The sequence below is a fragment of the Schistocerca nitens genome, chromosome 5, assembly GCF_023898315.1.
Source record: "Schistocerca nitens isolate TAMUIC-IGC-003100 chromosome 5, iqSchNite1.1, whole genome shotgun sequence".
NCBI classification, from domain to species: domain Eukaryota; kingdom Metazoa; phylum Arthropoda; class Insecta; order Orthoptera; family Acrididae; genus Schistocerca; species Schistocerca nitens.
In genome coordinates, this window is record NC_064618.1 from 686,370,775 (window position 1) to 686,384,937 (window position 14,163).

The 14,163-nt window shown below is 37.6% G+C and overlaps 1 protein-coding gene across 1 annotated transcript in view; it reads left to right on the forward strand.

Annotated features, from left to right (window-relative positions):
* Positions 1-7,914: 7,914 nt before the first annotated feature.
* Positions 7,915-14,163, forward strand: part of LOC126260657 (centromere-associated protein E-like) — a 577,712-nt gene continuing 571,463 nt past the window's right edge. The window contains exons 1-2 of the mRNA XM_049957993.1: positions 7,915-8,428; positions 8,502-8,711. Of these exons, the coding sequence (XP_049813950.1) occupies positions 8,264-8,428; positions 8,502-8,711 (375 nt within the window). The 5' untranslated portion in view covers positions 7,915-8,263. The remainder of the gene's footprint in view (positions 8,429-8,501; positions 8,712-14,163) is intronic.

Below are 14,163 nucleotides of genomic sequence, written 5' to 3' on the forward strand. Positions count from 1 at the left end.
AGTAATGATTAATCAATAAAACGGAGTTCCATAAACCTTTTACGTTTATATTAAAAAATACTCAACAAAAGTTTATGGGCCCAAGCACAGGTGTGAAAGTAAGGTTTTATAAATGTTAAAGTCGAAGTTGTGAGCGGAAATCGAGAGCTGGTTAGGAAGTTATGCGTGTGCAGATCACTCATATTTTTCTTATTGATCATTTTTGCTTGCAGGCTATCGATATTTTTTCTCTGACTCAAAGCTACAAATGAGTGGTACGGCATCAACGGGACTTCCAGTGATTGAAAAGCTGATAGGGGGTAAAAATTACTCGACGTTGAAATTTGCCATGGAGGCGTATTTGGTTCATGACTGAACTGTGGGATGTTATTGAAAACCCTCCTTGGGATCCGACGAAATGGGACTATTCTTGGAAGAAGAGAGACAATAAGGCACATACCCAAATTGTGCTTTTCATCGATAAGATGAATTATTCCCATATTAGGGACAAAAAGATGGCAGCAGAAGCCTGGACAGCTTTGGAAAAGGCATTTGAAGACTCAGAACTCACACATACAGTGGGCTTGCTCAGATCATTAATCACTACCAAATTAGATAAATGCAAGTCGGCAGATGACTACTACGATCGTATAATAATGACCATGAAGAGCGAATAGGAACTTTAATCCTGGCTAGATTACCTGATCATTATCAGCCTATGATTATGGCGCTACAAAACAGTGGCACACGTATCATGGGAGATTCTATTGAAGTGAAACTGCTTCAAGGTGTCAAACCTGAAGACGCAAATGAAAATGAAGAATCTGCTCTACATACAAATAAGAAGATACCTACAAAACGTATTACTAAATGCTACAAGTGCAATAAACCGAATCATATTGCTAAATATCGTTATGGAAAGGACAAAAAAGGAGAAAGCTCGTCAAAAAATAACGATGACAGATATATATTTACTAAACAAACACAACAAAAAAAGCTAATTCTTGTTGCTGATGTTAAACAGTCTCACGAAAACGATATGTGGTATTTAGATTCCTGCACTTTGACTCACATTGCTAATGATGGAAAGAAGCATCATAATGTCAAGCCATGTAATAGCTCTGGGACCAACGTGGTAGGTGACGCCTCAGTACTAGAGACTACTGGAAGTGTTGATCTGACCTTCTATACTGGTAATAAAACAGTAGAAGTAGAAGGATGTGGCGTCATTCATGTCCCAAACTCAGCTGTGAATTTACTCTGAGTTAGTAAAATTGTAAGCGAAGGACATAATGTGACTTTTAACAAAAATGGTGGATTCATCTACGATGCAAAAAGTGAACTAATTGCCAAAGCATTGCCTAAGAATAGGATCTATTGTTAAAATACAAGTGAAATGAAACAGTGCTATAATATAAAAGATAGTGTCTTCTTATGGCATCATAGGCTAGGGCGTACGGATCGCAAAAGTATGCCAGTGTTGTAAAATGTTTCGACAGGACTAAATGAAGATATTGTGGTTAAGGTTTCCTGTGAGTTGTGCATCATGGGAGAACAGTCATGTCTGCCATTCAAACCTAGGAAAAGGTATTCTAAACACATCTTATATTTAGAACATTCTGATTTGTGTGGGAAAATGGAGACTGCTTCTATTGGAGTAAACCATAATTTTCTCATATTTATTGATCATTTTTCAATATTCAAGTTTGTCTATTTCTTGAGAAAAAATATGAGGTAACAGATATTTTTAAAAAAACACGGAGGAAAAGCAGACAGGCAGAAACATCAAGTAGTTGTGGTCTGAAAATGGAAAGGAGTATGTCAACTATGAACTAAAAGGATTTTTGGCTTTTGAGGATATCATCCACCAGCTTACAGTACGATACAGTACACAGCGAAATGTTGTCGCCAGGAGAGTTAATAGAACATTGGTTGAAAAGTCTTGTACTATGATGTTCAATGCTAAGCTACCAAAGAAGTATTGGGCTGAAGTTGTGTCTACAGCTGCGTTACCTTATCAAATAGTTCACCATCCACTACACTCAGAGATAAGGCGCCATATGAACTCTGACATAGGAGAAAACCTTGTTTATCATATCTGAGAATTTTTGGCTGCAGTACAATGGTTCACATTCCAAATCCACATCGCAAGAAGTGGGATAAGAAGTCACAGAAGTTGACATTTGTAATGCTAGACAACCAAAGGCTATCGATTCATCAATAGGAAGACTGACCAGATAATTGTCAGTAGGGATGAAAAATTCCTAGAAGATGTGAGTTTTTTAATTTCAAAGACAGGGGAACCTAAGACCCTAAATGCCTTAGGATTGGAACAAGAAGCAGTTCTTCAGGACATCAATACTTCACAAACTGAAGAAGAAGTTAAATCAGCAGACAGCGAAAGTGAATCCTTTTATGACTTTGACAGTGATTCTACAGGTACTGAAACTCAAGACAAGGGTCAAAAGGTTACACATCGAAGGTCAAATAGAGAATCAGAACCCAAAACATGACCTGATCATGTTACGTACCATCTGAAAGAAGGACTTTCAAGTGAAGACACTGATGTCAAGGGAGCTTTGGATGGGGCAAATGATGAAGATTGAAAAAAAAAAGAAACAATAAAGAAAGAATTCTCATTTCTAGTTTGTAATAGCATATTTGAAGAAGTAGAGCTATCCAGGGGACACAAACCACTCAAGACTAAGTGGCTATTAAAAATAATGCCTGGGACTATCAGTACACCAGAAACATTTAAGGCATGCCTAGTGGTAAAAATTTGCGCTCAAATAGTTCAAATGGCTCTGAGCACTACGGGACTTAACTTCTGAGGTCATCAGTCCCCTAGAACTTACAACTACTTAAACCTAACACACCCGTGCCTGAGGCAGGATTCGAACCTGTGAGTGTAGCGGTCGCGCAGTTCCAAACTGTAGCGCCTAGAACCGCTCGGTTTACGCTCAAGTTCAAGGTGTTGATTATCAGGAAACCTTTTTACCAGTTGCCAACAATGCATCCATTACATATCTCTTGTCTATGGCAGCTCGAGAGAACCACCGAGCGAGGTGGCGCAGTGGTTAGCACACTGGACTCGCATTCGGAAGGACGACGGTTCAACCCTGCGTCCGGCCATCCTGATTAAGGTTTTCCGTGATTTCCCTATATCACTTCAGGCAAATGCCGGGATGGTTCCTTTTAAAGGGCACGGCCGATTTCCTTCCCCATCCTTCCCTAACCCGAGCTCATGCTCCGTCTCTAATGACCACGTTGTCAATGGGATGTTAAACACTAATCTCCTCCTCCTCCTCCTTGAGAGAACCTGTAGATTGATCATGTTGACATCTCTACTGCTTATCTCTGTGGTGACTTAAATGAAGAAGTTTATGTTATTCCACCAGAAAATTTTGCAACTCCTGGAAAAGTATGGAGGCTGAAGAAAGCTGTTTATTGACTCAAACAGGCTGGTAGGAATTATTAAAAAAACTGAAACTGAACAGATCAAACACTGATTCGTGTACCTATTTTCACAGAGATCAATCCAAACTAGTCATCCTAGATTTATATGTCGAAGATATATTATTATTCTCAAATGAAAGAATTGTTTTGGATCTTCTTGGAAAAATTTTGTGAGATAAAAGATCTAGGATAGATATGTCAATATATACACACAGAAATTACATGGGAGAAATCCGGAATGAGTGAAGCCAAGCCAGTAGCAACACCACTTTAACTTGGTTTGGACCCTGAAGCAGTCGAATCAGATGATATCAAGGTACCATATCAACGAGCAATAGGAAGTTTTCTATATCTATCGCAAATCTCCAGACGTGAAATGTGTTTTGCTGTAAATCTCCTTAGCAGATATAATCGTTGTTTTAACAATATTCATTGGTTGTCAGTAAAAAGATTGTTTAGATATTTAAAGTGAACTATGGACTACAAACTAGAATATTCTGGAGATGGTAAGAGAAAAATAATGCCCTTCAGTGATGTAGATGAGGGCAATAAAATCAATGACAGGCACTCTGTAACTGGTTCATGCATCAAACTGCAAAAATCATTATTTTCGTGGTCCATTAGAAAAAAAAAACTATTGCACTTTCTACTTGTGAAGCTGATTATATGGCCTTGGCATCAGCTGTTCAAGATTTACTGTTCTTAGAACACCTATTGCTTGAGGTAGATCCAAGCAGTGTCATGGATTCATTTTCAATATACTGTGATAATAAAGGAGCCATTCCATTAGCCAAGAATCTAGTGATGAACTCGAGATCAAAACATACATATATAAAGTATTATTTTATAAGAAGGCATGTTGTATCAGGTGTTATTAGCTTTGAACATCTGCCTTCTGGAGAATTGGTTTTAGCCAATGCTTTCACAAAACCACTTGGCAATACCAGACATGAAACATGTGTAAGAAACTGTGGCCTTGCGAAATAAGTGAAGGAGTGCCCGTACATTTAGACTTCATACTGTGTGTCGATCTCAGTTTAAGGGGGTATGTAAGTTGATAACGATAGTGTTTTTTTTTACTTCGCTGTGTTATAATTACTCTCTGGTTATTATGTGTTCTGTGGGGTGTAGCTGTTAGCCACATACTGATTAATTAATAAAACATTGTTTTAGTAAGCTTTCATATTTATATTGTAAAATGCTCAACAATGTAGATAAGTACCATTTTGCATTGGCATTCTTGCAGAGCCCAGTGATCAGAGTATAACTACATTTAGAATTTGATATAAAAAAAATTGTAGTCTGAGAGCAAAAGATTTTGCACAATTTCTTATGTTATAAGTATAAGCAAATGTGCAAAATTTCATGAGAATCTTAGATGATGAGTGATACGACCTGTTTGATTTGATGTGGAATGACCCTAGATGTGGATACATAACTGCCATTAATTACCACAAAGAAGTGCACACAACTCAGTGCAATGCGTTATATGGGCATAAGAGAATGCAGCCTAACAACTGCAAATTGTGAGAAGTAGCTATAGCTATCTAAAGTAATAGTAGTATCTGAAGTAACATATGCAGGAACATTGTATCTTAGCCCAAGACCTCTTTTGTCTACATGCTCACTTGTTCCTATGGAAGCAGCAACTTCTGTATCCTGAGGCGCACAACGTAGGGCTTGCATCACACTTTCAATGGTTGTGACACATCTAATGACTTGTAGTCGATACTCTTCCCTCATATTAATTCCTAAGATTAATTAGTTTCAGCTAATCTCTAACACATTTACTTACTGTAAGCAGTAATGTCGAATGTAGCTTACTGCTTTCTCAAGTAACAAGCTTCTCTAGTCATGACTGCAGCTAATTAATCTCTGAGAAGTGACGCTGATACAAATTTATGTGCATGTAGAGTGATGAAGGATGAAGAAATCTCATTTTTTTGTAGCAAGTATTGTCAAGTAATGCATGCAGGACCATTGTTACCATTTGCTGTTTGCTAGTGTGGCACAAAAAGGAATTAGGATTTCAGCCATAACAGTCTTGAGTACATAGCTAGTGATGTAAAAAATGTAATAGATAGGTCTAAAACAATTAACTTCAACAAACAGATATCATTTGTGTTTGAGAACTTCTACCCTATTGATGTACTGCAGAATTTTTAATATATGGTGTGTGTGTGTGTGAATGAGAGAGAGAAAGAGAGAGAAAGAGAGAGACAGACAGACTGGACAAAAACTGGTTCAAATGGCTCTGAGCATTATGGGACTTAACAGCTGAGGTCATCAGTCCTCTAGAACTTAGAACTAGTTAAACCTAACTAACCTAAGGACATCACACACATCCATGCCCGAGGCAGGATTCGAACTTGCGACCGTAACGCTCGCGCGGTTCCAGACTGAAGCGCCTAGAACCGCTCGGCCACAACCGCCGGCCTCCGAGTGGGTATAGTTAAGTATAAACACCTGTGTGTTAAAAAGAGACACAGCTTGATCAATCAAGTAAATGGCCAGTATATTGCAAAGTTTTTCACTGATGAAGTGTACCGCAAATGTAAACCAGATTTCTTCCAGACCATAATACGTCGCCATTATGATCCACACAACATATAAACAACTTACTAACTAAAACATCTTCCTATGCATTACATTGTTGAATTACATTATATAGTGCAACGATATAGAGGATGAAACAAAATAATTTATTGATTGGCGACCCCATGGAGTGCTGTGTGCGCAACGACCATGTATGTTAAATTAAAAGGAAAGTCAGCGTTGGTCGTAATATTGATGTTTTATTAATAGCAGAATCGATTTTCGATCACATAGTGATCATCTTCGGTGCTGTACACATTCAACTCAGACACTGGTATCAAGTCGATTGATAACTTATGTGCATGTAGAGTTATCAAGTTGATCGATAACTTGATACCAGCGTCTGAGTCTAATGTGTACAGCACCGAAGATGGTCACTATGTGATCGAAAATCGATTACGCTATTAATAAAACATGAATATTACGACCAACGCTGACCTTCCTTTTAATTAAAATAATTTATATTCAGAAATGCCTATTATTGGCAATAAACACACACATACATTCAAAATTTGGATATATCCTACTGATGTTAAGCAGATATATTTTTGATAACTCATTACAGTATTTTAGGAAATTAAAAAAACACACACACTTACCGTTTCTCGTATGTATATTTTTACAGCATTTGTGTATGTTAACGAAAATTTGCGCATATATAGATGCAGATCTGATGCCCATTCGTGTTTCACACGAAGTAGAGATACTGAACTGCTTTAAACAACACTCAGAAATGTTTTATACACATTACAATATTGTCAATGTTTTACCACAGTGCACAAAGCAGCAGCAAAAAAGAACTTCTAAAAGAACAATGGAATCCTGGAAGAAGCAGCAGGTATGTACTATAAAAGGATGATAAATTAATTTGTATAAATTATCTTGTAATGAAACAATATAGTTATGAGGAAATTGTGTATTTAAAATACGTTATGGATCATTTTGGTGGATCTATCAACATTTTTATTCCTAGTACGTACACACACAAATATAAAACGTTAATGTTTTACGCATCTTTGGTGTTGTGGATTTTCTTTTATTTCAATGGCGAGGCTATTCAAATAGTAGAAATCCGAATATTTTTATGGTACTGTCTATGTTTCACTTTTTGATAATTAAATAAGACGACGAAGGGACTATATATACATTAAAAATGGGTTTGCTTCGGTTTTCCGATGGCATCGATGGATGCCTCTCAAGTCGCAGTATCTTTCTAGATGTATATAAGCTGTCTGTCTCCAGGAATCGTGATGCAAAGGTGTGGTAGCTAAAGCCCGCTGTAGCAAACGAATGAAACCAGATTATATTAAATTCAGTTTTTGTTCCATGAGATGATTTTCACAGGTGTGGAATATGTCAGAAAGTATAACTGAAAAAATAGAAAATCTGAATACAATACTCACTTCCTTGATCATTTGTCAAGAGATTCTCTAGATATGTGAATGCATCAAACTAAACTAAAAATAGAAGCATTATATTTTTATATCATTAGAAAGCCAACGCCTATGACAGAGTTAAATTATACCCAATTTAAGGATACAAATGTAATAACAATAACAGTTCAGAACGTATCCAGTAATATTTCATCTCTAAGGGGTAAAGTTTGAGATTAGACGGTGCAACCTTCTAAAAAGAGAACGGTTGCAAAACACTTGTGCGTCCCATTTCAGAATATTGCTTAAATGTGTGAGACGTGTACCAGGTAGTAGCAACAGGAGAAACTGAATGTTGCGAATGGTCACACATATGTGTGACTTGTGGAAAAGGTTCAAGAACCAATATTAGGAGGAATTGCAAAAGATATTCGTCAGTTAACCGTATCGCACCCGTCGAGATCGCGAAGATAGGGTTATGCTAATTTCCTCACGCACAATGGCATGTAAACAGGCGTTCTTCCTGCGCTCCATACATAAATGAATTAAGATATAATGAGCTGTTGATTCACTTCGTCTGCTAGAACGACTACTGCAGTTTTGGATCATGGCTCCGTGACAACAGAAGAACGGTATCAACGAGAAAGCTTAATTAATTATAACTTTGAAAGAAGTAGAGCCACAACTGAAATGTACTTGTATAAGAACACGTAGCGCGAAGATATGAATTATCTCTCGTAGAAGATCCTTGCGTTTGTGTTTTGACAGAGCAGTGTTTGTTTACGTCGAGAGAAACGTGTATGTAGCCAGCTGCAAAAAATAAAAGCGGCACGTAGACTGAAAAGACTAATAGCATTAAAATGATTGGAGAAGACGTTCATAACGCTGTACTTTCGAACCGTGATAACGGTAGTGTTCCCATTTGCTCTGACTCCAGACCTTCTGAAATTATTGCGAAATTGCAAGATGTTTATGAAAAAATCTTAGAAAGCGTTGACGAAGATGCTGAAGTAGATGCATTGAAGGTAAGCTTCAGTACACAGCCGAAGAAGATTTGCTTTAATCTGTGGTAATGCTTAGGTTCAGACGTTATTTCAGTTGAAGGTCTCAACTCTTCAGTCCTGGGTTAAAGATTTGACGGAACAGAATATGCTCCTTGTAGAGACCGCAGAACAACTAGAGAAAGAAGCAGCTGAACGGGTATCCTTACTAGAAGAACGTATACGACAGACATCACAAGCGGCGTTGAAATACATGACTAAGTTGCAAGATTATGACAGCCAAGTTCAAGATTTGGCTGGACAAAAGGTATTTGTTATATACCGTAATTAATAACTGAACAATGTTCACAACTTGTACGTAGTCTTCTCTGTGTGTCGTTCTAAGGAATTTTTTTGTTTTTAACAATGTCACATTATGCAGAATATTGGGGTTGACCGAAGCGTCCGATCCCACCCGTCGGCTTTGACCAGTGACGTAGAAGCGACCCTTAAATAAAAAAAAAAAAAAAATAAAAAAATGGTAGCTTATTAGGAATAGCCTATAATCATTTCCAGTTCTATGTAAATATCATTGGGAGTCACTGCAGCTAATGTTAATTGAGAGTTTATTCTGTGGAAGTAAGCAATAAATAAATTGTGTAAAGCTGGCAGTCACTTGTAGAAGTATTTTCACAGATATATGATTGATTGCTCACGTTTTGGGCTTACTGTAGGCTTACTTTTGATGTTCAGTGACATTTGTGGCTAATGATAAATATCAGTTCGAAAAGAACTGTGAGTTAACTGCCATAATCCAGCTCACTGAAATAATTTGATTCCCTCACATGTTACTCAAATCCTGTCATGTAGGCAAACATCTAAGAACATAAAGCAAGTCCAAAGATACATCAACAGAGAATAGTAGTAGACAGAAACTTAAAAAATTGTTGATAATGTAAAATTTCTATATATCCCTCCATTCCAATTTCACAGAAACTCAGGTATAGTTCTCTTACATATCACACGTCTATCCTAAACTAGTTATTTTTTTAAGATAAGTAGTATTGTAAGTTAAACAAATAGCTCTGGTAGGTAGACCATACATAAAGTGAATAATAGCGAAGGAGGGATCAGAAAAATTTTTGGTCATGGTATTAGAGTGTAGATTCACCAAGGGTATCGTGTATGTTATCGTCCAGTGCATTTTTTAACTCAACTGAAACACTGCTTTGCACATGGGGTAATTCTTCCTGCATTGTAGCATTTTGAAAAAGCTAGATTTAATTTTATTTATTTGATCCCGTGTTCATCAGGAAAATCTGCCAATTCTGACTGGGTTCTGGTTTGGTTCGCCTTAGCTTCTGAAGCTGGGAGATGCTGAAAGCTATCAGCCCTCTAGCACCATCATTTATGGATTTTCCTCATTGGCCATTGTTATGACAGGACAGCTTCTGGAGCATTTTCCCCATGCAGTTTTGTAACCTTTCTTCAGGAAAATTGTATTCAGTCTAGAATGACTATCTTGTGACAATGCTTGGCGTTTTTGTGTGAGTTGGGAAAGAAGTAGCACACCCGAAAGACTGTCGTCCACTTATGAAATGTAAATGTGTTTGGGAATCGTGTGGAGGAAATGGAAATGCTTCCATCTTTTGATGATACCCAACAGAGACTCTGTTGTACCTATATTAAGAAACTGTAGTTTTTACGGAGAGGATGACTGTAGTGACGAGAAGGCTAAACATGTTTCAGCCACATTTGTAAATGAGTAATACCACTTATCACTTGGATGTAGCAGCTAAAAGATGGAAGCAGTTGCTGACATCGTGTGTAGGATGATCATATGTTCCTTATAACTGCCCCCTAATGAAGCTATGGACAGTAACCCGATCACACAATTTTTACTTCATTTCTTATATGTGGGGACTTCTACAAGCACACCTTGCTGCAGATCTATTAGCACATGCTCCCAGGAAGTGAATTTGGGAGCCTTAGATCAACATAATATTGTCTTCTCAACATGGATTGAGCATGTACTTTAGCACAGCTGTAATAATTTTTTTTCCACACCAAAGATTTTTTGATATTATCTCCCATCCTCACAGACACTTCTCAAAGTGGTCATCGATTTGCATTCCAGTGAACACTTCCCAAGGGGAGGGTGAATACACATAGCAGATTGAGCATTGCTGAAAGGAGCTGCCAAATTGGCCAACAAATTACATAAGAAGACTAACTGGACATAGTAAGGAATCTGGCTGTGTTTCAATAGTGAGGTTGTGGTTAGGATTTAATGGCCAAGCCCCCATTCCAAAGTGTTCAGGCCACATATATAATTTGTGTGTCTCCTGTAGAGAAATGAGTGTTGCTCTGCAACCAGGGGCAGCTGTGTAGCTACCAGGATGTCAGAAACTGAACAACACCAACAGCCTCTTTGGTAATGATACCAAAATGCTGCCAAAATATATACAAGACTAAGAAGAGTTCCTGATGTGGAGTCCTGAACTCCATCAATAAACCCACAAAGTCTACATTGGTAAGGGAGAACAGTGGCAGGATTTCTGAATGAGGTTGGTGATGCTCAATTCCAGGTATAATGTGGAATAGGAGCCTTCTGACCAGCCCAAAAGACATATCCCAGACAATGGCAGAACATTTTATATAAATAACCAGTCAATGCTAGCCAAAATGAACACTCTGTCATCACAGAACAGTCACTGAGATGAGCACTTGACAGTATTGTTCCAGCAAGGAGTAATTTGACAATTATTTTTTCTCCATGTGAGATTGATATTTGGTTTAATTTGCAGCTTGTGATATGACAAATGGGCATGACAAGTTGCGTTACACTATGTTGCAGCTCTTCCCAGGTGCAGTGAAAGGTATCTTTTTTGCCCCCTTCACCACAATCTAGATGATAGGGGAGTCCTGTTTTTTCTATGGAACTGGTACACGGAGACCAGTGGAAACAAACAGGCTGTTCTGTCTGATCAATCATGGCAGATGTTCATGTAGTGAATGGCTGACAGGAACTTAAGTCTAGAATACGGCAAAGGTTATTGTAAAGCATAATGAATCCATTCGGACAGTAGTCAGAACTCAAAACATAAATGCGGAAGGATGAGATGTCTGTATCAATACTCGGGCTGGGCAGGGAATCTGAATCACTGTCAGGTACAAAACCATGACTCTTGGAATGAGGCTACCTTAATGAGTCTTTGGAAACCAGGGAACAACTGTGCATGAACAAATAGCTGTTATAGTATTGCCATCACCAGCTAGTAGCAGGCAGTAACTAATGAACTATCGTGTTGGGTCTCCAGTTTGAATACAAGAAATGTTATTCCACCATTGTTAACCTGTCATCCCCCCCTCCCCCTTATATGGTATTATGCTAAGACCCTTTATTTACACACTCTTAGGCAGCCAGCTTTGTGGCATGAGTGATTTGAAACAGAAACTTTGACTAGCACATAATATGTCCTTGATCTAAAAGTAACATGATCTGTAGCAGCTGGAATAATATAAAGTATATTCGGTGCAGGTGATAGACTGCAACAAAATTTTGTATTTTAGCTCATTTATTTCAATCCACATAGTGTTAACTGCAAGTGCACAAGTAATTCATTCATTCAGGCAATTTGCACGTAACAACTTCATTGTGTTTTATTTGGTTAAAGTGAACTTCCAGTGTCGGCAGCTCTTCTGCTGCATTCTGCAGTTGGCAGTTTGTTTTGGTTGCTCATAGTCAATTGGACGATAGTATGCATTAGCCAGTGGAATTGCTGATCTAATGACTTGCTTTGGTGGAGGGTATGAATTGATCACTGTTGTTTTCAGCATGGGTAGCGCAAGATAAACGATTATTGATCATGCTATTATTGACAATAAAATTGGTTTGTGGTGTTCTTAGGTATTTCTTGCATTGTATGTTTCTCAAAATATGACAAGATTTGTTGAGATATTGTTTCATATTTGATTTTTACAGATTGCATGAGAGTTGGTGAAACCAACAAATGTCTGTGACAAAAGTGGTTGTGGTGGTGGACTGATCTGTAGCATAGCCCTAGGTATAGGCTAAGTTGTGAGTAGGTGAAGCAAAGAAAACGTGACTCAAGGAAAACTGGATGTGATGATGGACTGATTTGTAGCATAGCTCATTGATCATTTCAGAAACTTTTTATCTCCACCCCCAAAATGTTCTGCTTTCTGAAGTTGTTATTATGCAGAAACCTAATGCTACAGTTCAAAGTTTCTGGAGTATTATGTTTTGATGACAGCATTCCATTTTACATGAGATATTCCATTATGCTTCCATGTAATTTCAAACACTCCACATCATGGCGACGTATATAGAATACTATTTCAGCATTGATTCCACCATTGCATCTAATCATCCAACTCATCTTACATCATGTTCACTTCCTATCATTCACTGTGCAAACACTTAACAATTGTGGAACACAACGCAAAAGCTACCAGTACTGTTAGCACACTTTTACTGTCTCAGGTCTCTAAAAGTCTGTTCTGTTTCTCTTGAAAACATTAATACCCAGCTCCTTAGAATCTGATAGTAATTCTTCATAAAATAAAACACTATCAAGTGTGTACAACTGCATTTGGATAGACTTAGAACCAGCTATTGCTATTCTAAGTTTGAAACTAGCCACTGTTTTGTGATTCACACTAGTGTATGTTCACCTCTGACTATAACCTAGATCCATCTCCTCTCACTACACTGCCATCTCTTGGGCTGTTTGATGTTTTTGACCATTATTTCATGTGCTATTTTTAGACTCATCTCATTACATGCTAAGTTAGTTATTAATTATTTAATAAAGTAACTTAAATGTATAATAATAATAATAATGAAAGTCAAGTTCAGGGGGGAACTCTCTGAACCATTCATCATAAAAACAGGTTTAAGGCAAGGAGATTGCTTGGCACCCCTGCTGTTCAACTGTGTTTTAGAGAACATAATCAGGGAATGGTACAAAACTAACCCAAAGAACATCCAAATTGGAAGACCCAAAGACAACTTAAGTTTAAATTGTCTAGGATTTGCTGATGACCGCGCTCTCTTGTCCAACAGTATTCAAGAAACCAAACAACAAATTATCTCACTACAGGAAATAGCACAGAAAATTGATCTTGGAATATCCTTTGAAAAAACAGTCATCATGTTAACTGACCCACCACTCATAAACAAAATCGCCATAGGAAACCAAGAAATCAAAACTGTAGATAAATTTAAATATCTGGGACGAATCATAACATATAACCTCAATGAAAAGCCAACATGGCATAACAAAATAAACAAATTGACTAGAGCACAATATATCACCAAGAACACCTACAACAAAAAGAGCCTGTCAATAGCAACAAAATTAAAACACTGCGAAACAACCACTCAACCAGAAGTAACATACGCAAGTGAAACCATCTTCAAAAAAACTAACACTGCACAAATAGACGAAATACTCAAAATAGAGAGAAGAATCATCAGAACGTGCATCAACAAATCGTACCAGAAAGATGGACACTGGAGAGTAGCTACAAATGAAATAGTCTACAAGGAAACAGAACCGGTAATGAGTACAATCAGGAAGAAACACATTTCATTTTTTGGACTTCTAATCAGAACACCAGAGAACAGGATCATCAGGAGAATAATAGAAAAATTGTGGAATAGTAAGTGCAACATTAAGTGGATTACAGAAATCAAGGAAGATATGGATGAGCTACAGATTACATTGGAAGACCTAAGAAACAAAACTGACAAA